The sequence below is a fragment of the Mus caroli genome, chromosome 8 (genome assembly GCF_900094665.2).
Source record: "Mus caroli chromosome 8, CAROLI_EIJ_v1.1, whole genome shotgun sequence".
NCBI classification, from domain to species: domain Eukaryota; kingdom Metazoa; phylum Chordata; class Mammalia; order Rodentia; family Muridae; genus Mus; species Mus caroli.
The window spans coordinates 82,499,757-82,523,278 of NC_034577.1; the positions used below are offsets into that span (position 1 = coordinate 82,499,757).

The 23,522-nt window shown below is 37.0% G+C and overlaps 1 protein-coding gene across 11 annotated transcripts in view; it reads left to right on the forward strand.

Annotated features, from left to right (window-relative positions):
* The window catches only part of Chd9 (chromodomain helicase DNA binding protein 9), a 221,387-nt gene that overhangs the window by 134,360 nt on the left and 63,505 nt on the right, over positions 1-23,522 (forward strand). For 10 of the 11 annotated variants that reach the window (XM_029480612.1, XM_029480617.1, XM_029480616.1 and 7 more), the window contains 9 exons: positions 3,710-3,821; positions 7,522-7,668; positions 8,079-8,147; positions 8,227-8,282; positions 9,479-9,596; positions 13,998-14,084; positions 14,810-14,947; positions 16,981-17,102; positions 20,425-20,668. In XM_029480612.1, coding sequence (XP_029336472.1) covers positions 3,710-3,821; positions 7,522-7,668; positions 8,079-8,147; positions 8,227-8,282; positions 9,479-9,596; positions 13,998-14,084; positions 14,810-14,947; positions 16,981-17,102; positions 20,425-20,668 — 1,093 coding nt within the window. Of the gene's footprint in view, positions 1-3,709; positions 3,822-4,509; positions 4,568-7,521; positions 7,669-8,078; positions 8,148-8,226; positions 8,283-9,478; positions 9,597-13,997; positions 14,085-14,809; positions 14,948-16,980; positions 17,103-20,424; positions 20,669-23,522 lie in introns of those variants that run through there. The other variant, XM_029480622.1, reaches the window with a different exon arrangement.

Below are 23,522 nucleotides of genomic sequence, written 5' to 3' on the forward strand. Positions count from 1 at the left end.
TTCTCTGTGTAGCCCTGGCTGTCCTGGAACTCACTCTGTAGACCAGGCTGGCCTCGAACTCAGAAATCCGCCTGCCTTTGCCTCCCAAGTGCTGGGATTAAAGGCGTGCGCCACCACTGCCCCACGCTTCTATTTCTTTAAGTGTTATGGGACTGTCTAGATGGTTTATCTGATCCTGATTTAACTTTGGTACTTGGTATCTGTCTAGAAAATTGTGCATTTCACTCAGATTCTCCAGTTTTGTTTAGTATAGCCTTTTGTAGAAGGATCTGATGGTGTTTTGGATTTCTTCAGGATCTGTTGTTATGTCTCCCTTTTCATTTCTGACTTTGTTTATTGGGATACTGTTTCTATGCCCTCTGGTTAGTCTGGCTAAGGATTTATCTATCTTGTTGATTTTCTCAAAGAACCAGCTCCTGGTTTTGTTGATTCTTTGTATAGTTCTTTTTGTTTCTACTTGGTTGATTTTTTTTTTCCTGCCGTCTACTCCTCCTGGGTGTATTTACTTGTTTTTGTTCTAGAGCTTTCAGGTGTGCTCTTAAGCTGCTAGTGTATGCTCTCTCCAGTTTCTTTTTGGAGGCACTCAGAGCTATGAATTTTCCTCTTAGCACTGCTTTAATTGTGTCTTGTAAGTTTGGGTATGTTGTACCTTCAATTTCATTAAATTCTAAAAAGTCTAATTTCTTTCTTTCTTATTTCTTCCTTGATCAAGTTATCATTGAATAGAGCATTGTTCAGCTTCCATATGTATATGGGCTTTCTGTTGTTTTTGATGCTGTTGAAGACCATCCTTAGCCCATGGTGATCTGATAGGATGCGGGGGATTATTTCAATATTTTTGTATCTGTTGAGACCTGTCTTGTGAATGATTATATGGTCAGTTTTGGAGAAGGTACCATGAGGTGCTGAGGAGAAGGTATATTCTTTTGTTTTAGGATGAAATGTTCTATAGATATCTGTTAAATCCATTTGGTCCATAACTTCTGTTAATTTCAATGTGTCTCTGTTTAGTTTGTGTTTCCATCTGTCCATTGATGAGAGTGGAGTGTTGAAGTCTCCCACTATTATTGTATGAGGTGCAATGTGTGCTTTGAGCTTTAGTAATGTTTCTTTTATGAATGTGGGTGCCCTTGCATTTGGAGCATAGATGTTCAGAATTGAGAGGTTTTTTTTCCTTTGATGAGTATAAAGTGTCCTTCTTTATCATTTTTGATAACTTTTCGTTGAAAGTTGCTTTTATTCAATATTAGAATGGCTACTCCAGCTTGTTTCTTGGGACCATTTGCTTGGAAAAATTTTTTTCCAGACCTTTATTCTTAAGGTAGTGTCTGTCTTTGACACTGAGGTGCATTTCCTGTATGCAGCAAAATGCTGGGTCCTGTTTATGTATCCAGTCTGTTAGTCTCTGTCTTTTTTTATTGGGGAATTAAGTCCATTTATATTAAGAGATATTAAGAAATAGTGATTGCTGCTTCGTGTTGTTTTTGATGTTATTTTTATGTTTGTGTGGTTATCTTTTATTTGGTTTGTTGAAAGAAGATTACTTTCTTGCTTTTTCTAGGGTGTAGTTTCCCTTCTTGTGTTGGCATTTTCTATCTATTATTATTTGTAGGGATGGAGTTTTGGAAAGATATTCTGTAAATTTGGCTTTGTCATGGGATATCTTGGTTTCTCCATCTATGGTGATTGAGAGTTTTGTTGTATAGTAGCCTGGACTGACATTTGTGTTCTCTTAGGGTTTGTATGACATCTGCCCAGGATCTTCTAGCTTTCATAGTCTCTGGTGAGAAGTCTGGTGTAATTCTGATAGGCCTGCCTTTATATGTTATTTGACCTCTTTCCCTTACTGCTTTTAATATTCTTTCTTTGTTTTGTGCATTTTGTGTTTTGACTATTATGTGATGGGAGGAGTTTCTTTTCTGGTCCTATCTATTTGGAGTTCTGTATGCTTGTATGTTTATGGGCATCTCTCTTTTTTTTTTTTTAGGTTAGGGAAGTTTTCTTCTATAATTTTGTTGAAGATATTCACCTACTGGCCCTTTAAGTTGGGAATCTTAACTCTCTTCCATAAATATTATTCTTAGATTTGCTCATTTTGTCCTGGATTTCCTGGATGTTTGTGGTTAGGAGCTTTTTGCATTTTGCATTTTATTTGACTGTTGCGTCAATGTTTTCTATGGTATCTTCTGCACCTGTAAGTCTCTCTTGTATCGCTTGTATTTTGTTGGTAATGCTTACATGTGTGACTCCTGATCTCTTTCCAAGGTTTTCTATCTCCAGGATTGTCTCCCTTTGTGATTTCTTTATTTGTTTCTACTTCCATTTTTAGATCCTAGATGATTTTGTTCAAGTCCTTAACCTGTTTGGTTGTGTTTTCCTGTAATTCTTTAAGGGATTTTTGTGTTTCCTTTTTTAATGTCTTCTAGCTGTTTACCTGTGTTCTCCTGTACTTCCTTTTTTTTTTTTTTTTTTAAGATTTACTTATTATTTGTAAGTACACTGTAGCTATCTTCAGACACTCAAACAGGGCAGGATCCTGGAGACAGGAGCTGATACAGAAGCCATAAAGGGTGCTTCTTACTGGCTTGCTCTTCGTGGCTTCCTCAGCCTGCTTTCTTTTAGGACCCAAGACCATGAGATCCTCAGATGGTAGCATCCACCATGTGCTGTGCCCTCCCCCACTGACTACTAACAGAGGAAATGCTGTATAGATAAATCTCATGAATGGCTTTCCTCAACTAAGGCTCCTTGCTTTCTGATGACTCTAGCTTGTATCACATTGACATACAATGCTAGTCAGTACAAAAAAAGGGCAAGAGAGATCAGGCAATTTGCTCAATGTTGAGGGTATAATTCTCTGAATCTGTGATTTTTTTTCATGCTCATAACTTCCAAAATTGGTTAAAAAAACAAATTGTTAAGGATTTAGATCTATTTGAGATACTACATATGAAAACACTGGAAGAGTTTTTAGTTTTGGAAATAGAGATATCCCATTTTTGCTAGTTAGTAACATGACTTATGATTAATACAGTACTTTAATAATGGCACCATTGAGACAGATAATGAAATCCAGAATTCTTGGATTTCTCTGAAGCAAACAGACTTTTAGTTTAGAGATGTGTGTTTGATATGTGTATAATAGTAAATGTAAAACCAGAAAGTTATACTGACACATACTATAAGAATTATATAAACAGTATTTCTTATTTCTAGGTACATATGGTAAAGGTCCAATAAGCCTTGACATAAAATTAAGGTATTAACCAATGACTGGTTGTCAGGTCGTCTGCAGCACAGAAGATAGTACTGGGGTGGGAGAGTTAGAGGGCTAGGGAGTAGAGTCCTCAAGTACCATGAGCAGTGACTCAGTAGCGGGCAGGATATAAAGGACAGTCCCTGTCTCTGAATCTGGACAATAATAAACTATTTGTACTGTTAAATAATTGTATGACTTAAATTTTTTTCCATGAAAAGTACATTCAGAGCCTAAGAAGCAAGCAATAGGACTTGACTCCTCCCTGTGCTGCAGGCTGCAACCAATCTATTAGAAGAGTTCATATTTTGAAAGCATCTATATGGATTTCAGGATAATTAACGTATTTGGCTAGACATGTACACTATAAAATTATGTTTTCTCATGGCAATCTTAACCCATCAAATAGAAAATGCAGAGTTCTGAATCTTTATTTCTTTCCTCTTGAAACAGCAAGCTCATCATTACTTTGGGTAAGAAACACAAGAGAAGGAACGAGTCTTCCGATGAGCTGTCTGATGCCGAGCAGAGGTCCCAGCACACGTTCAAAGAGCAGCACTCTCAAGTGAGTACTCACTTCTCTTCTGAGAGGCGAGACACTGTTAGAAATTATTTAGGGAGCATAATGTTGCCTCATGGATACTTACGCTCTACTTGAGTGATAAAAGTACAATTTATTATATAGTAAATATGGTAGGATAGCATTATTCCAAAAGTCTAGAATATTACCATATAATATTAGATGTGGGAATTTTACCTGCCCTCCTTAAACCCCTCATTTTTCAGTAGTGGAACTGAAACTCTGAGAGGTCAAATAACAACACGAAGTCCTGGATGGCTTTTAACATGAAGCAGTATCCAGTGCTATCTTGGACTTAACAGAATGCTTTCAATGCAACAGATGGTCAAGATTATTAATTTTAAAAACCATAGAAGTTGCAGAACAAATGAATTGACTCATTCCTAGAGTCAGTATTTTTTGTCTGCTTATGTTGAAAAAAGATAACCTATGATACTAAAAATCCCAACAGACATAAATATTGTACATTTTGCCTTTTAAAAATAGATGTATACTCAAAATAATCTTACGGGGAAATATATATACATAATCTACTATAGTGAAGGTCATAATAATTCAGGCCACCCTCTGCTTTCTAATATTTAAAATACTACTGTAGGCCGTAGGGGTGGTGGCAATTGTTGAATTATGGGGCCAGAAAGCCCCTGAATGGCCTTTCTTCTTCCTTATGCAGCTTCTTATCCAATGGGAGAGTAGTGGCTCAAGGCTCCTGGGCTGCTGCAAGAGTTGAGGTAAGGGCAGTGACCGAAGCTCCTAATATCACATGGCCTGGCCTTTTCTTCATATGCTATCCATAACTTAGGTAAACCTATACTTAACTTATTCAATATCACAGTTTTTACTTTAATTTTCACTAGAAAAATGCTGGCCATTTTTCCATTTTGTAATTTACCGAACAGTGCAACAGTAGTATAGTTCTTTGTAAACATATTTTCCTTTTTTCACTATAGCGATAGGTTTCTTTGATAACTGTGTTGCTTTAACAAAACAAAAATAAAAAGTATTTCTAATAAGTATAAATCTCTACTACAGTGATCTAACTATCATTTTAGATATGAGAGAAAGGTCCACGTAGCTTTCACTGACAGCCGTGGTTGTCAAGATGGACTCTTAAATCCAAACTAGATTTTAGAGACAGAGAAATTTACAATTGTGAATATGATGTTTAATTTTATGCCTTTAATCTTGATAAAGAGTGCTTTCGTAGTTAGATTATATTTGGAGGCCTACATGTTTTTATAAATACCCCTGCAGCAGATTAAAAATAGTTATAGAAAACTAGTTTTGTCATAACAAAGTATTAGCCACTTAAAAACATAACTCAGTGCTTCTTTTACTCATAGTGCAGTGAGATGGTCTCCCGAAGCCTTTCGTAGGGGAGGGTATAAGCCTGAATGAAATAAACCAGCAGAGAGAGCATGCTGCTGTTTAAAAACACATGGAGAAAGCCAGAAAAAAACCACATTTCCAATTATGTGGATGTCAGATTAGTGTATACACTTTTAAAACTGGTTAGAGATATTGTATGATAGAAAATGTAACTGCAGGAGTGACTCAGCTTTGGCCTTACCTAATGTGCTGCTGTATGTGATGTAGGTTGAGATTATCTGCAGTCTTCTATCCACAGACTTTGACGTCAATTAATTAGGCTGATAAACTCTTCCCAGGATGAAAGAACAGTTGATAATAAGTAGCCCTCGTTCTGTCTTGTGAAGTTGTGCATTTTTGTGAGTATTGAGGAAATTTTTACACCACGTATTTACGTTTTACTAAAGATAAGTGGGCATTTCAGGGTACCAATAAGAGGCCAAAGTAACCAGAAAGGAAGCTGTAAGATAGCTGAAAATATATCTTAGAATCTTATAAAAAATATATTGCATGACTCTCAAATATAGTTATTTAGAAATCATGAATAATGAAACTTAAGTAATACATATATGTTTTATTACAGTAAATGTCAAGTTGAGTACAAATTTAAACAATGTAGAACATTAAGATCTATATGATGGTTGTAATAGAATTCTAAACATATATTTAACCTACATATATTCACAGAACTTGCCCTTTAGGGAACAATAAATGTTTCATGTATTTTTCAAATTAGTATGTGCAAAAGGTAGACTTCTTATCGTCTTTTTTATTATGATTATATATGGTTATTTTGGCAGAGGTAGAGGCGGAGGTGGGCAGAGCTCTTGATTTTGAGCCCAGCCTGAGTTCCAGGACAGCTAGGGCTACACAGAGAAATTCTGACTCCTAACAGACAAGCAAACAAAGAAACAAAAATGTAAATGCATTTGTGTCCAACAGAATGGCTGGAAGTTGTTGCTCAGTTGTAGAGATCAAACCTAGACCCCTTCCTCCACCAACAGAACAAGTATTAGCAGATGGTGACCCATCCTAACAAAAAGACATGGGTTTTGGCCCTCCATATATTGCCTTTCTCTCCTGCAGTATTGCTCAGCTCATAAAACAAATAAAGCATAGTCATAAAGGCACAACCACTGCAGCCCTAGTACAGTAACAACTTGGTGCCTCACTGCTACACAGTTTCAGCTGGTTCTGTTACAGCTGTGTTTGTTATGGATGTGAATATAATGAAAAAGCTCCCACATAGGTAATACTGCAGGAACCATAGGTAGAACATATGGGCTGTTTTCTGAGACCACTTCTGGGGAATGTCAGGAAATAGAACAGGAAAAGCAAGAAGTAACTGCAATTACTCAGTAGAGATCTTTCTGCCCCGAATGGAAGTGCAGATACCTTTAAGTGCTCATGTATTCTGAAACCAACCTAAGCTTTGGTTTTTCTTTTCTTTTTCTTTTCTTTTCTTTTTTCTTTCTTTTTTTTTTTTTTTTTTTTTTTTTTGTGAAAACATCAAAAATTGTGATTAGGGAGGTATATAAAGCCACATACATTTGGTTCTGATTTAAAGTTAGACTATTAAAAAGACCTGCTACTCTAAATAATACCTTTAAAAGGCTCTAGTTTTATGGTTTTTGTCCTTTTTTTTTTAACATTAAGGAAACTATTAATACCAGTGAACCACTTTATTACTTCATCTAGATTTAATTAAACAGAATCATTTTATGTAGTTATTCTAAAAGATTTCATATTATTTCTATCTTAAACATTTTTACATACTTTAGAGAACATTTAATTTCCTCTGCATTTATTCCCCAAATAATTACCTAACAGGTAACCATTTGATGTAACTTTTAGGCTTGGGACTAATGTGTGAAACTGTATATAGTTTAAAATGTGTGTTGCCTAGGGAGTAAATCAATAGCTAAATAAACTAACCCTTCATTTTCATAATTGTTTCTAAAGAAAACTCATCCAGCAATAAAGGTGTTACTAATAGAAGATTGCATTTCCAAGCTGTGAACTAGTTCAAAACAAAAGCAGATCTTTTTAGCCTTAATTTATAAAGAAAAATAAATAAAGGTGTCCCTCAGCTCTCATATTTGAAATTGGGCCAAGTGAAGCTTTGGGAGGATTGTGGCCTCATGGCCACGAGCATGCTACAGCCTTTACTCAGAAAACCATGAGAGACCAGAATGGGATATACTTTCAAAGGTTTTTTTCCTAAGACATCACCAACATAAAGGGTAATATTCTTTAAATCCCTGCTAAATATTTTAAAAATAATTTATATAAATCAGATCCTTGTGATTCATTACAGAAAAGAAGATCAAATCGACAAATTAAGAGGAAAAAATATGCAGAAGATGCAGAAGGAAAGCAATCTGAAGAAGAAGTGAAAGGCAGTCTGAGAGTTAAGAGGAACTCGGCTCCTCCGCCTGGAGAGCAGCCTCTGCAGCTGTTTGTGGTAAGACTAAGCCCAAGTCAGCCACCAGGAACTCAAGATCCCTGTTTCCTGGGCTCCCTTGTCTAACTTAGCACCACAGAGTCTGTATTTCTACTTTTACTTGTTCTCTTATGCACTGTGAGCCAAACATTTAGCCACTGTCAGTTTGATTTGAAACCTCAGGCAAATGTATATCTTGATTAGCTCGAGGCTCCAGTTGGCCACAAAAGGGGTCATAGTGGAGGTTTTGAAATGAAGGAGCGCAGCATGGTTAGTAGCGGCCATGCAGATGATGTCAGGGCAGTGAGAATAAGACTTGTTTCTCGTTCCTGACATTTCACATAGTGCTCAATGTGAATGCATTCTTGTTTGTTAAATGACAACTTTTTTGAGAATATATTCCATCATAGATTTTTCCCTCTCTCTCCTAGGAAAATCCAAGTGAAGAAGATGCTGCAATTGTAGACAAAATACTAGCTTGTAGGACTGTAAAAAAGGAAGTAAGTCATGGTACATTATACCTTACATGGTGCAGTTTCTGCCCTGCTTGAGTCACAGTTGTTCATTTTAATGTTTTAGGTATCACCTGGAGTTATGCTTGATATAGAAGAATTTTTTGTAAAGTACAAAAATTAGTAAGTATTTAAATTAAAAATTATGGTGTAACATTATGATGCTTAGTTAAATATAAATTATTTAACTTGTAAGTATATTGAGTTACAATTAATATACTTTCTTTTTTTTTTAAAGATTTATTTATTATATGTAAGTACACTGTTGCTGTCTTCAGACACCCCAGAAAAGGGCATCAGATCTCATTACAGATGGTTGTGAGTCACGATGTGGTTGCTGGGATTTAAACTCAGGACCTTCGGAAGAGTAGTCAGTGCTCTTAAGCACTGAGACATCTCTCCAGCCATACATTTTTATTTTATTTACATTTTAATAAAAATTTGTATTATTTATAATTGTAAGAACTCAATCATTAAAAAGTAAAAAAAAAAGTTGTATTTGAAAACTTTTATCACCAGGCAACGGTGGCACACACTTTTAGTCCCAGCACTTGGAAGGTAGATTCAGGCAGATCACTGAGTTTGAGGCCAGCCTGATCTATAGAGCTGGTTCCGGAACAGACAGGGCTACACAGAAAAACCCTGCTTCTAGAAACAAAAAAAATAAAAAGAAGAAAGGAAGGAAAGAAAGAAAACCTCTCATGTTAAGATTGAATATTTGAAATTATATGAACATGCAAGAATATTATAAAATATGATTTTATAGATGATAGGTACTTATCCCCTTTCTGTTTTGAGCTCTTTAGGTGTTATTATGTTTATACACAACAATTGATCTTTCGGTTGCTGTGTCAGATGTATTCATTGATGACTTCACTTTAAGGTTTTTCATTTTTACCTTGGTTAAATCAGTGGAGTGACCAGTTGTGAGGAAATGTATTCCTTTTGTATAGGTTCCAGCTTTTCTTCATACATTGATTAACTCTTTCAAAGAAAATTGTGTGGGTTTTAATGCACATAACTTTGATTGTGACAAAAATCAATATAATAAAAAATAAGTCATGTTGTAGAAATAGCTTCCGGACCGCTTATCAAACCATGGAGACAAACCATGACTCCTCAGCTACAATTTCTTTAGCATTCTGGGATCAAGATGGTTGTTTTAGGAGTCTATGAAATCTATTGAAGTTGACTGAAGTGCTTACCCATATGTAAAATGAAAGCTAATATTTTTGTATTGGATAATTTAATGCAAAATACATTTGGAGAAACATAGTTTTCTGTATCGTTCTAATGTATTGTTTTTCTATAACTTCTAGCTCTTATCTCCACTGTGAGTGGGCCACGGAACAGCAGCTTTTGAAAGATAAAAGGATCCAGCAGAAAATCAAGCGATTCAAGCTGAGACAAGCACAGAGGGCACACTTTTTGGCAGATGTAAGGAAAAAAACTTCACCACATTTGGTATTATTAATTGAGATTTTAAGGATGGTGCTAGGAATGTGGTTCCGTGGTAGAATATTTGCATAGCATACACAAATCCCTGAGTTCTGGTCTCAGAACGACAGAGCAAAACACTACTTTTTCCCATTACTAATATTAATAGTTAATAATACGTGTTATCAAGGGGTCACTCTACTTATTTAACTAAGGTCAATTCAAAGCCTTAAAGTGAATTCATCGATGTATACATCTGGCATAGCAACTGAAAAAAACTATTGTTGTATATAAACATAATAATAACTCCTGAAGAGCTCAAAACAGAAAAGGGATAAGTACCTATAATTTATAAAATCAGATAGTAATTTTCTCTCTCCTAATTACCTTGACAACTCCAGAAATAAGCGTTCTAATAGGTTGCATAGTGGTGCATGTGTTTAATCTTAGGAAGCAGTGACAGATCTCTGTGAGCTGTGGCCAGCCTGGTCTCCATAACAGTTCCAGGGTAGCCATGACTGTCTACTGAATGCCTGTCTTTTAAAAGATAATACAAAAGTACTGGTAATTCAGTGGCAGTTAATGCTCATGATTTTGAAGTAGCATGTGTTTTGTTGATTATAGTTGAATGTGGATCTGTCTGTTGATATCACAAGGTATTTTTCAGTGTTCTCCAGGTAATGGAAGTAGCAAATAAGTGGGAGACATAATTTTTATAATATGAAACATATCCCGCATTTGTCATGAACTTTGGTGTAAGTGTATAGCATTGAAAAGGGTTTGTTCATGTCTAGGCCTCACTGAACAGCCTCATGTCCTTTTCTAATTTTTTCCCGTATCTTTGATGTACTTATTTTTGGTCAGGCTTCACTATGTTGCCCCAGCTAGCCTGGAGCTCACTCATAACTCACTGGATTATGAGTGGATCAGGATAGCCTTGACCGGTGTGGTCACCCTGCCCGTTTGCATACCACTACCTTGTAGTTTTGTGACTTTTTTTTCTTTGTTAATTTTGTTTCAGTTTAAACTTTTACTTGAGCAAGATAGTTATTAAAATATCACAATAAATTTTCACATTTTAACTAGATTTTTTTCATATTTACCCTATTTACTTTAATTCTAGCCATTGTCCCAACTTTTTAAATATCATACATGTAATTTTTTCTAACATATATTTATAGTACTTGGTCTCTTACATAACCATAGTACAATTATTATTTTATCAATAGGCCTTATTTGTTTCTCAGAACTCACACCAGAGTTTTTATATCAGAAATGTACGAGAGCACAGCGTTGTGTGTTACTTTTAGTTGTTATGGTTCCTTTAATTTGGGCCTGTTTTTCCACCTTGGACTCTTTTCCATATTTTTCTTTTATTTTTTCTTTTCTTTTTTTGTTTTTTTTGTTTTGTTTTTTTGTTTTGTTTTTTTCAAGACAGAGTTTCTCTATGTACCCCTGGCTGTCTTGGAACTCACTTTGTAGACCAGGTTGTGCCTGCCTCTGCCTCCTGAGTGCTGGGATCAAAGGTGTGCCACCACACTCGGTTATTCTTGATTTGTAAAAGCCAGGGCAATGACTGCACTCCCTTCTTCGTGGATCATATTCACTGTGTATGGAACTTCTTGCTCCATGTTATATCTGGCCAGAAGGTGGCTTGATTAGTGGTGAAAGTTGGTGCCTGTCACATCTGTCCTGTGTAGTCTTGGCTGACTTGGCGCTTGCTTTGTAGACCAGGCAGGCCTCTCACATGTCTTGACTTCACCCTTGAGGGTTCCAGAGTTCATGTTAGCCACCGTACCTCGGTATATCACTCTTATTAAAATTATGTAACAATTGGTTACTGTGAAGACATGTAACACTTCAGGTGCTGGGAGTTCTTCCTGTTCCTGCAGAGTCTCTGACTTGTTCGGGTTGGAAATTCCACTGACTGCCTGTCTTATGAGTATTTGAATATCACTGCAGTTTTTACAAAGATATTTTTTCTCACCTGACTCAGGTATATCATAAGTAAGACCTATGTGATTTTTTTTTCTTTTAAGTACTGAAATTTCTTTTTATCATTGAACTGCATTTGACAAAGATCGCACGGACTTTGTGTCCACAATTTGATTTTTAGTTACATGTAAACATCATGAATCATGTCAAATGGATCCATTCATCATCAAGAAATAGTTACCACCTCTTCTTTTCATTTCATTCTGAGAATGCCAATGTTGGGTTATGCACATTATTATCAGGTAAATCCAATATCAAGAGTGGTGTGGTATTAAATTAAGACATAGCATACAGCATACCACTGATAGGCAACTAAAGCTAAGCTGGCTGTGGAGAACAGGCTTTCAAAGATGTGTAGGAATTGTTCAAGCAGGTGAAAAAAGGAGCAGTCTAGTCAGCAGAGAGAAGCTGAGGGTAAAATTATGAAGCTGTGACAGGATACGGGGTGTTGCACGGTCTCTGGAAATACTGCGTTGCCCTCTGGAGCATGCAATCTGGGTTAGGGTTGTGTGACGCTTCGGGAAATGATGCTTCTCGGAAAGGGACACTTCTATTCTTCCTCGAAAGCAAATATGGACTTCACCCACAAATCGGGAGAGTAAGAGAAGTAGTTCAAGCAAGGGGGCAATCTGTGAAATTTGTCCTGGAGAAAGATTAAGTACATTGGGTACAATAAAAAACACTATTTTAAGAAATGGAGGCAGTAGTTCAGGGACTCCGTAGAAGGGATTGTGGCATTGATGTCCACCTCAGGGGCTGGAGAGATGGCTCATCTTTTAAGAGCACTTGTTCTTGTAGAAGAGCCAGGTTTGGTCCTGGAACCCACATGATTTCACAACTATCCTTAGCTCAAGTTTTTGGGATCCGACCCCTCCTCTGTACCTGCAGACACCAGGCGTGCACATAGTGCATATAAATATAAGTATATGCAGGCAAAAGACTCAGGCATACAAAGGACAATCCATAAGTCTTTAAAGGATTTATGTAAGTGAGACTGGTCCCAATTTAAATTAGCTTTTAAGGAGAGACTATACCCATGTGATGGTGGCACACGCCTTTAGTACCAGCACTCAGGAGGCAGAGGCAGGGGGATCTCTGAGTTTGAGGCCAGCCTGGTCCACAGAGAAAGTTCCAGGACAACCAGGGCTACACAGGGAAACCCAGTCTCCAAAAATAAATAAAATAAAAGCAGAAGGCAAGAGTGAGGGCAATGCATACAGTTCAGTGGTAGAGTGTGTGCACTGCATGTCTCGGCACCACACGCACATACACTGAGTTTATATCAAACCCAACACACTGGCACATAACAGTAATATCTGTTATTTTAAGACAATCATGAGTTTAAACTCGGTTTGGGCACTATAGTAAAAAAACAGTTTTGTATATTGCACATGTACATGTCTACACAGACACAGATGCAGTCTCACACAGATTGTATAAATTGCTAATTTGTTGATTGATTGACTTTTAATCTTTATTTATTTATTTTATGAGCATTGGTATTTTGCCTGTATGTAAGTCTGTGTGAGGGTGTTAGATCCCCTAGAACTGGAGTTACCGACAGTTGTGAGCAGCCATATGGGTGCTGGGAATTGAACTCACGACCTCTGGAAGAGCAGACAGTGCCCTTAACCATTGAGCCATCTCTCTAGTCCCCTATTTTGTTTGTTTTGAGACAGGTTTCTCTGTGTAGTCCTGGCTGTCCTGGAACTCTCTAACTGGACCAAGCTGGCCTTGAACTGAGAGATCCATCTACCTTACCCCATCCCGAAAGGAACAGGATAAAAGGCATGCACCACTATGCTTGGCTCCAAATTGCTGATTTATTAGGTATCACAAGGTTAAGGAAGGAAAAGAAATCTCACATCACTTCTGTTTTGGTAACTTGGTGTGGAGCAGAGAGAGTGAGGTGTTTCCATTTATCCAGTTAGAGAAGGTAGGAAACTCAGAGGTGGCAGAGAAAGCAAGTGCATCTGAATGTGAAGTACCTACGTAGTTAGCTGGTGCTCAGCCAGACAAGTGCATAGGAAGACCAGACCATGCATGAAGGTGACAAGTATGATCAGGATGACAGCGGCCATGGGGGACAGCATGTGGAGTCAGGAGTCTCCATGTCTAACTACCATCCAGAGTTGCAAAGGCAAGATGCATAGGTTGCATTTAGAGCTTTAAACAAATCTGCTAGAGTAGGTTACCTATCAGGAATACAGTATTTTAAGTCCTATTAGTTAGCTTGTATTACTTACAACATGGTGGTTCATAATATCCTTTATAGCTTTTGGAAATAAAATTGGAAGAATTTGTATATTGTAAATGTAATTGCAGTTAACGGATGTATTTGTTTTTATTTATGTCTTTCCATTTTTTGTCAGATAAGATACCATGAAATTTGCTTTTTAATTTTAGATGGAAGAAGAACCCTTTAACCCTGACTACGTTGAAGTAGACAGAATATTGGAAGTTTCTTTTTGTGAAGATAAGGATACTGGTGAGGTAATTACTTAGTAAAATTAGTCTCTAAGGGGATGGAGTTCAATTCCCAGCACCCACGTGGCAGTTGTGGCTCCCACTGTCTGTAACTCCAGGTTCAGGGGATCTAACACTTTCTTCTGGCTGCCAAGGGCACCAGGCACACACATGGTACACAGACATCCCTGTAGCCAAAATATACATTAAAATAAATAAAAATCGGGAGAAATGGTTCTAAGGCCTGGAAATAAAACTGGTAGGTAAGAGCACTGATTGCTCTTGCAGTGGACCCTGGTTCTGTTCCCAGAACCCACACAGCGCCAATAGCATCTGTAGCTCAAGTTATAGGGAGCAAATATAATTTTTTTCTAAGAAACACCTTAAAAATGTCTAAATATTCAAACCTAGTTCACTTGTTAAACAAACAAACTAGCTAACGAACAAACAAAACAAAACAAACTCTAAGGCCTAAGCCTCATTTTAGAAGGCTGGGTCAGTTCCCAGCACATGTGGTGCCTCAGTGCTGCCTGCCTCCAGTGACAAGGCATCCGGTACCTCTTCTGACACCTGGAGGCACCTGCTGGCATGCACGTGGTACCCATATGCACATGCAGGCACCCAAACATACACATAAGAGCTTTTTAAAAATGGTTCACTTGTTTTTAGTTTCAAGCTATTTTATAAGCATTTTCTAATTGAACTATTTACTTCTTTCCAAGTGGCAAAATGAAAAACAATTTCTTTTTTAGTCTGTTATTTACTACTTGGTAAAGTGGTGCTCACTGCCATATGAAGATAGCACTTGGGAATTAAAAGAAGATGTAGATCTTGCAAAAATTGAAGAGTTTGAACAACTTCAAGCTTCACGGCCTGACACAAGACACTTGGTGAGAGCCCTTCGTAGACAACTCTTAAGGTCTTACTTAGTACTTTGGATTTTAGCAGGTTTAAGGTTATCTTTGTCTTTGTGTTTGTGGCATATATGGATTCACAACCAAGGCTTTTTGTATCTAAGCATGCACATATATTTCTTAGATCCACGGCCATGAATTTAAGTTAATATAGTCCTTGGTGTACAACTGATACAGTACTCTTTTAAATTGCTAAATAATATCCCATGTAACTAATTTAGCTTTTCTCTATTGACACATAGTCCTGGTTTTTTTCTATTATATATAATGCTTCACTAAATATTAAGTCCTTGCATAGTTTTTGAGAGATTAGAAATTAATTGATCATGCTCAGGTTGGGCAGCATCAGAGGTAGTGATGCCGTAGTGACATTTTCAGACCAGGTATACATTTGGCTGACGCTAGGGTGAGTACTGGTGTTCTCACTGTCTCTGTAAGGTACTAATATAAAGTCACACCCCAGTGTCCCATGAACGGTCTTTTCCAAGGCTTCCTTTCACAGTTGTATTTTGATACAACATGGATGTGAGCATCACACTTGTTTAAACAGATGTCTGCTGTGCTTAGTGGTTTTACCTCTGGTTACCTGATGCCTGTGTAAAGTCTCTGCTTGGCTTTGAATTGTGTGTTTACACCTTACTATTTCTAAATAAAGAGAAAATTTTATGGTTATGCAAAAAAAGAAATTAATTTATCTGAGTAATTGTATACTTAAGATTTCATTAAGTAGCTCTTTATAAATCCCACTCTCACTGAGATGTTCCAGTTAACAATTCACCCTGACTGGGTGGTGTGGCACCTTTAGTCTCAGCATTTGGGAAGCAGAGGCAAGTAGATCTCTGAATTCAGGGACAGCCTGGCCTACAGAATGACTTCCCAAACAGACACGGCCACACAGAGAAACTCTGTCTTGGAAAACAAACAAAATGAAACGAACCTCCCAGTTGTCCCTGTCTGAGTTTGTCTCCTGTTGTCTCTTTCAGATCATTCATGTAAATTTTACTCTCAACTTCTCTAACATTCCTAAATCACCATTATATGAAAAATTCAAACCAAGCCTATGTTTTTTCTAAGCAAGTTATTACTCATAAGAATACAATTCATCTGTTTCCATACTAATCTTTATTTCTTCTTAGGAACTTAAAATGCTTTTATTTTATGGATTACATAAATTAACTGTGCAATTTCTGTATTATAAATAGTGGAGCTAAGGCTGGACTAATGCTTACATTGCCTGTATTATGAAAGTAGAATCCTTCTCAGGAGCCGTCCACATTATTCTCCTGCAGTCTGCATTCTTCCTCACTCTGCTCACACATGTGGTAGTTGAGGTACTATGTGCACAGGTTGGCAATGCAGCCTTGTGAGGGAGCCCTTAGTGACTTTCCTAGGCCTTGGAAGCAGTCACAGAACTGTCTGTAGGCCAGCTAGTCAACATTCTGTGAGTCCCATCTGGATGACATTTTTCTTTTCCTTGCTTGATGATACTTCCTTGAGCCTGCAATGCAGTGTTGATAATAGTTTTTTGTTACAAAAGAACATTTGCTTTTTTTTCAGGTGCCTTTTTCTATACCTACTAAAATTCGCTTTATTTCCTTTTGTTTTCATAATCTGTTTAATTTAAAACTTTAAGCCTGCATGACTATTCCTTTTAAAAACCCTACTTATAATGTGTCCCTTTTTAAACTTTGTCCATGTAGTGAAAATCCTGCTAAGAACATTTAAATACCTGTTCATGAAGAAGATGGGCGTGCGGTTCGTTTTTCTGTCATAGCACCTGATTTAGCGTCAGGGCTTCACAGAATGAGTTGCATGTGAACCTTACTGTTACATTCTCTGGACGAGTTTAAGCAGAATTAACTTGAGTTTTAAATATTAGGTAAAATTTCATCACATACTGTGTGCTGCGGCTTCTAGGTTCTTTTAGAGGCGAGGTTGCTCGCCATGAGTAGTTGTATGGAAGATCCACATCTGAAGGGCATCATTCACTTTATTTTTTGTTCACAAAGGACCGTCCTCCCTCTAACATTTGGAAGAAAATAGAGCAATCCAGGGAATATAAAAATGGCAATCAACTCAGGGAATATCAACTAGAAGGACTCAACTGGCTCTTGTTCAATTGGTATAATAGGTATGTAGTATATTGTAAGAAAAGATTTTACTATAGCCAATTTTTGTATATCCTAAAATATGATAATTAAAAATTGGTACTTATATTGTTCTACTGTTAGTGCCAGGAAGTCTTTATTATTTAAAATGATAATACCTCAGGAAAATAATGTGAATTATAATTTTGGATGCCAGTTTTACCTTCGCTTCCTATAAGTATCTATCACTCACATGTTTGTTATTAATAGTTAATTTTGAAATAACTTTCTTATAGTCCCCAAATACTCACTGTGTTTTAGCTTTTCAACAGGCAATTTATGTCAAGAATTATATCTGTTGGTCAGTATGTTAACACCTTTGAAATTAGGTAGAGCATTAATATTTAAGGTAAATTTCAAATGACATAGACTACAAGCAGATAATTAATTGAACATAAAATTATGGGAACATAACATTAATTTCACTTGGCTATTGTTCATTTTTTAAGTTGTCCAAAATGCTTTATACAACATATCTCAAGTAATTTACTGAGGTAAAAAGATAATTTCACAGGAGTTAAAAGGTGGTACCATAAATGAGAATGAATGTAAGTACAATTGTATGTACAAATATCAAATGAAATGCTACTACTAGACATGACAGCAAGAATTTAGTGATACCTCTTTTGAAAATCATCTTTTTGCTGTTTTAATTCTCAAGTCACTCTTCTGAGTTGTTATGCTGAGTTATGAGGCTTAATTAGGAGGAGTGAGAATGGCCTGCCGTGTGTCTCTGACTTGTGCTTGATAAATATGAATCATTATCTCCTTCAAGGGAATCACCCTGGTAGAATAATACACTTTGGAAACTGTCCTCTCTCTTTAGTGCCCTTGGCACTTTTTGTATTACCTGGTTACATTTTCTGCATTTTCCTCTCACCTTTCCATAACTCTGTCCAGGTCTCTGTAGGACTGCTTCATAAAGAAACCAGAGACAGTAGGCTTCCATTCTCAAATGCGTGCCCACCTTCATGCCGGGTCCTCCAGCACTTCTCCAGATTCATAGCACTAACCTCATGTCACAGCCACCATCAAACCATGCTGCCTCAGCTCTACATGTCTGTGCCCAGTCTCGAGTCAGCTCTCCTCTTTTATACCTTCAGGCCATGCTGGAGGACTCCTTGCTCTAAATCTATGAACAATTTGGGTATTTATTTATAAAAGTGAAATAGGAAAATGTACGTCTTTTGACTGCTTTCCCCTCTGACCTTCTCCAGCCCCTTTTGTAACTTCTCTGCAAAGCTTGAGCTCCCTGATCCCTGTTTCTTTTCAATCTGTTACAGTCAAGATTTCTGTTGTATGTTCACTCTTGAGCCTATCCTGGTATAGAACTCACTGTGTAGGTCAGACTAGCCTCAAACTCATGGTAGTCCCTTCGTGTTGGTCTCATCAGGATTACAGGCATGCTTCTCTCTATCCAGCTTTGGACTTTGTTTCCATAGCTTTTCTGAAGTTCTCATTTCCCAGTTAATGGAATATTCTTAGCCTTAATGGAATAGTCTTTGCATTCAATTCATCTCTCTTGCATTGAACATATACAGATTGCTATTTCTTCCTTTAAAATCTCTTTCCATTTCTATTCCCAACCCCTTCTACAGCGGGACTCTCTCCAATCTTTATAGCATCTCTGTGATTAGGACTTCCAACCACTCTCTGGTTGCTACTCTTCTGTATTTTAGCTCTTTCTTTTTTCCTCTTGCCCTAGATTTTATCTTTAATTCATTTGTTAGATTCTGTATTTTTTTCCTTAGCCATCTCAGCAACCTGCTCACTCTCCATTTTAAACTAACCAATATTTTTATGACTCCATAACTTTATTCTTAAGGCCTTGAATTATGGTTCCATATTTATTTCTGTCTTTAGCTCCCTGAGTATGTGATTCAAAAGTTTCTTTAGATGCATCATAGATTTGAAACTAACCTTACTTTCTATGTTCAACATATCAAACTTTTTCTTTCCAGTATTTCCCATATGGTTAATAACACAATTCATTTACTCAGCCAAATTAAAGTCTGGCTGTTACCCCATACATGGAATTGGTGACCAGGGCAGGTCATCATAACTCTGGCATGCTCTGCCGTCTTAATAGCCTCTTTAGTGCCTGTGCCCAACCTTCCTCCCCGTATTACTATACCAGCTTTCCAGTGAGTGCCCCAATCTCTACTCGCTCATTCTTTGCTTTCTACCTATCATAGCACTGAAGTAAAACTTACAACGCCACACTAGTCTCATCGTATTTTTATATGATTTTTAGTGCCTTTGTGTAACAGGATGATGTCGAATCTCTGAGTTACCTCCCTGATCTCTTCCCTTCTTTCCTTAGGCAACTTTTGGTCCCCTAGTTTGTTCAATCATATTCATATATATATATGGATGAATGAATATGAAAAGTATATATTGACCTGAAGCTTCTCCTTTGTTCTAGCCAGTTTATTATTATTATTATTATTATTATTACTTAGATTTATTTATTACATGTAAGTACACTGTAGCTATCTTCAGACATCGCAGAAGAGGTCATCAGATCTCATTACAAACAATTGTGAGCCACCATGTGGTTGCTGAGATTTGGACTCAGGACTTTCAGAAGAGCAGTCAGTGCTCTTAACCACTGAGCCATCTCTCCAGCCCCCGAGTTTATTATTTATTATTATATTCCTCTGGTTTTCCATAAGAACATTTACTGTTTATTCTTCACTGGCCACATAACAAAATCATCTGTGGAATTTATTTTTTAAAAATGTAATTCCTTAGATCTCATGCACACTGGATCAGAATGTATCAAGCAAAGACCTAGTTATCTGGTAATTTGGGTTCCTGTTTGTTCTTCTACAACAAAGCCACAGGTGAATGCTGGGAACCCATTCTTCTCCAGTGGCACATGTTGCAGGACTACTTATTTATGTCTTTGCATGTCTGCGTCTCTAGTAGACACACACCCCTGGACGGCAGAGACCATGCTCTGTTTCTTTTGTATCCCATCTTCTCACACTGTCCTGAGATAATGGAAGGGATTTAATAAATGCTTTCTGAATACTCAACATTCCTTATTCTTGCCTTTTCACTCTTAAAATCAGACACTTACAAGGCAGTATCTTCATTTGAAGCTATAAAAATCTTTAGTGTTCCTTTACTGGATTATACTAAAGTTATAATTTGAGCTTACTCTGCATTTCAACTTTTTATGTTTTTATAAATGCAAGTTTTTTCATTGGATCTTTGCCTATTTATGGATATTTATCTTTTAAAACAGTAGTATTCTGAAAAGCCCAATGTGTGTATGGATAATATGTTTATGTATTTCAGACGAAACTGCATTTTAGCAGATGAAATGGGTCTTGGCAAAACCATTCAGTCGATTACATTCCTCTACGAAATCCTGCTGACGGGTATAAGAGGTCCTTTCCTGATTATTGCACCGCTTTCTACCATTGCAAACTGGGAAAGAGAATTCCGAACATGGACGGATATTAACGTTGTCGTTTATCATGGGAGCCTGATTAGCAGACAGATGATACAGCAATATGAGATGTACTTCAGGGACTCTCAGGTGCGCTATTACTGATTTTGTTCCCGTTTTTAAAAGAATGTGGCTGAATGCAACTGTGTTACATGTCAACAATTTGCAATTTTTTATTCAGATTTTAATTACATACTTGAGGCTGATTTGTATTTTTATATTGTGCTAAGATTTAGTAGCTGAAAGCAGCAACTAGAGCCAGTTTAACATTTCTAGTTTACTATAGCACAGAATATTGATTATAAAAATGCATAAGTTTAGTATAGTCTATGGTTCCTAACTAAATTTATTTATTTATTTATTTATTTAAATTAATTTATTTATTTTGAGACAGGGTTTCTCTGTGTGGCCCTGGCTGTCCTGGAACTCACTCTGTAGACCAGGCTGGCCTCGAACTTAGAAATCCACATGCCTCTGCCTCCCAAGTGCTGGGATTGAAGGTGTGCGCCACCACTGCCTGGCCTATTTTTATTTTTTCACTTCTCTTAGATATCCATTATTTCTTGATATAACTGTCTTTGCTCCTTCTTGTCCCTGCACTATCCTCTTTCAACACTGACTCCTCAGTGACTAGGAAGACAGTAAATGCATACTGAAGTGAACCTCAGGCTTTCTTTCATGGTCAGTGTCTTGATTTTAGCGTTGTTTGTTTTTCTCTTTGGTTTGTGGGCTGGCAGGGACAGATCCACAGTAAAGCCTCTGCGTAGCATGATTACCTCATGATTCTATAAGAGATACAGAGACAGAGAGAGACATAGACACAGACAGAACAAACTGGAAAAACATAAAACTCCAAGTCGTAGTCTTGAATGTTAATATGATTTTTCTGATAAAAAAAAAAAGACTTTTTTCAGAAATAAAAGCAAAATCAGTAAACACGATCCAGGCAGCGTTATCCTGTTAAATTGCAGCAGGTTATTGTCTGGCTGGCCACCTCAGGAGCTCCTAAATATCCTTTCTTTCATTTATTGCTTTGTCCTTAAGAAAAAGCAAAAACAAAAACAGAGCAATATGGCCTTGTGATGATAGCAGAACTCTAAGCAAGAAGATAGCGGGCATGGACTTGTGTTCTTGTTTCCACTGTAACTGATTCTTCTGTTATAGTTCCTGCTGAGGATGAGTGTGCAGCCATGTCTGTTTGTGTGACATCACTTTCCCTTCTGTTCCCAAAGCTGACAACATTGCCTGTGTATGAAATTGAGCATATGCACCACCATCCAGTCCCCACCGTAGAGAAAACTACCACCTTTGCACCTTTATGATCATTATGGCGTCTTGAATTCTAGTGTGATTTCCTTTATATTGCTCCCTATCAAACATTTGCAGAAATGTAAAGCCCTATGGTGTCATAAACATAATTATGTAACTGTTTTTTTTTTTTTTTTAAGCTAGAGGTCTTGCTGTGTAGCCCAGGCTGTCCTTAAACTCCTGGGAATCTTCCCACTTTAGCGTCCACCACGTACTGGGATTACAGTCCTGTGCTCCCATGCCGAGCATCTGAATTCACTTTTTTATAGAAAACTCAACTAAAATTTTGAGATCTTAAGAGTTTTTTTTTTTTATCTAAGCTGTAACTTTAATGTAATACTATAGTTTAGTATAAATGATAGTCCGAAGCCAAGAGATTCTTGATACATAATTAAACTGAATGTTATATATTAAATATTATATTTTATGAGTAATGTTAAGATTTCTAACATCTTAGCTAGAAAATTTTAATTTCAGCATGACTGAAAATGAAGAAAATATATACAGATACAACTTTCAAAGTTAAGTCTTACAAATGTAATTTAATCTGTTAGCTGGATATTTCCTTCTATGTTTTCAAATTATTCCATAGCTTAAGAATTACAGTAGTAGCAAACCTTGCTATTTTTTTTAACTCAGGAAAGAGTACCATATAGAAAGAATATACATAAACAATTTCTTTTAAATAATTTTATATATTCTTTTACTTAATCTTTATAATAGCAACCTTGAAAAATAGAGTTTATTAAATTAACTTTGTACTTGAGTGAAATGGGTCATAACAAAATTTATGTAGATCACAGTGAAAGAGCAGAGCAAAACTATTATTAATCAGACCCAAGAGCCCTGGCTATAATAGAAATCCTGTTTGCAAAGCCTTGAAATGACATGAGTTTGTACTGTGCATAGTAATAATATTCTTCTAAAGCTGCTGTGTAGCTCGGTGGACAGTGAAGACAATATGCGATCATCTCAAAGCAATCCAAAGGCACAGTGCTTCTCAACCTCTCAGTCTTAACAGCTAAGGTTTGCGTCTCACTTGCACTTAGGGTTGTTAGCCTCTTAACCTCAGTGCTATAGCTGTCCAGTGTCCTCAGCCTCTCTTCTTCTCATCCTCTTTCATTCATAAGCATAACCTTACTTACATGCTGACAGAAACTCCCAAAGCCATATCAACTCTAAATTCTTTCCAAAATTTTAGAGTCCTATAAAATGCCTAGTTAACATCTCCAGTTATCTCAGTCTTAACATTAACAGGACAGCAATCATTAGTTTCCTAATAGTAGTGAACAGCCTCTGACAATCCAAAGCCAAAGCTCTAGAGTAGTGGTTCCCAGCCTTCCCAACAGTTCCTCCCTCATACTGTGACCCCAACCATAAAGTTATTTTGTTATTACTTCATAATTGTCATTTTGTGACTGTTATGACTTGTAAATACCTAATATGCAAGATCTCTAATATGCAACCCCTCTAGGGGTTACAACCCCCAGGTTGAGAACCACTTCTCCTGAGTAAAGTTTGAGTCTTCTCCATATCTGGTTCCACACCTGTAACTTATAAAACCTGTTGCTGCTGCCATCAAGATCTCCATCAGAGTTGGCCACATCTGACAGCACTGTGATAATGCATAAAGGTT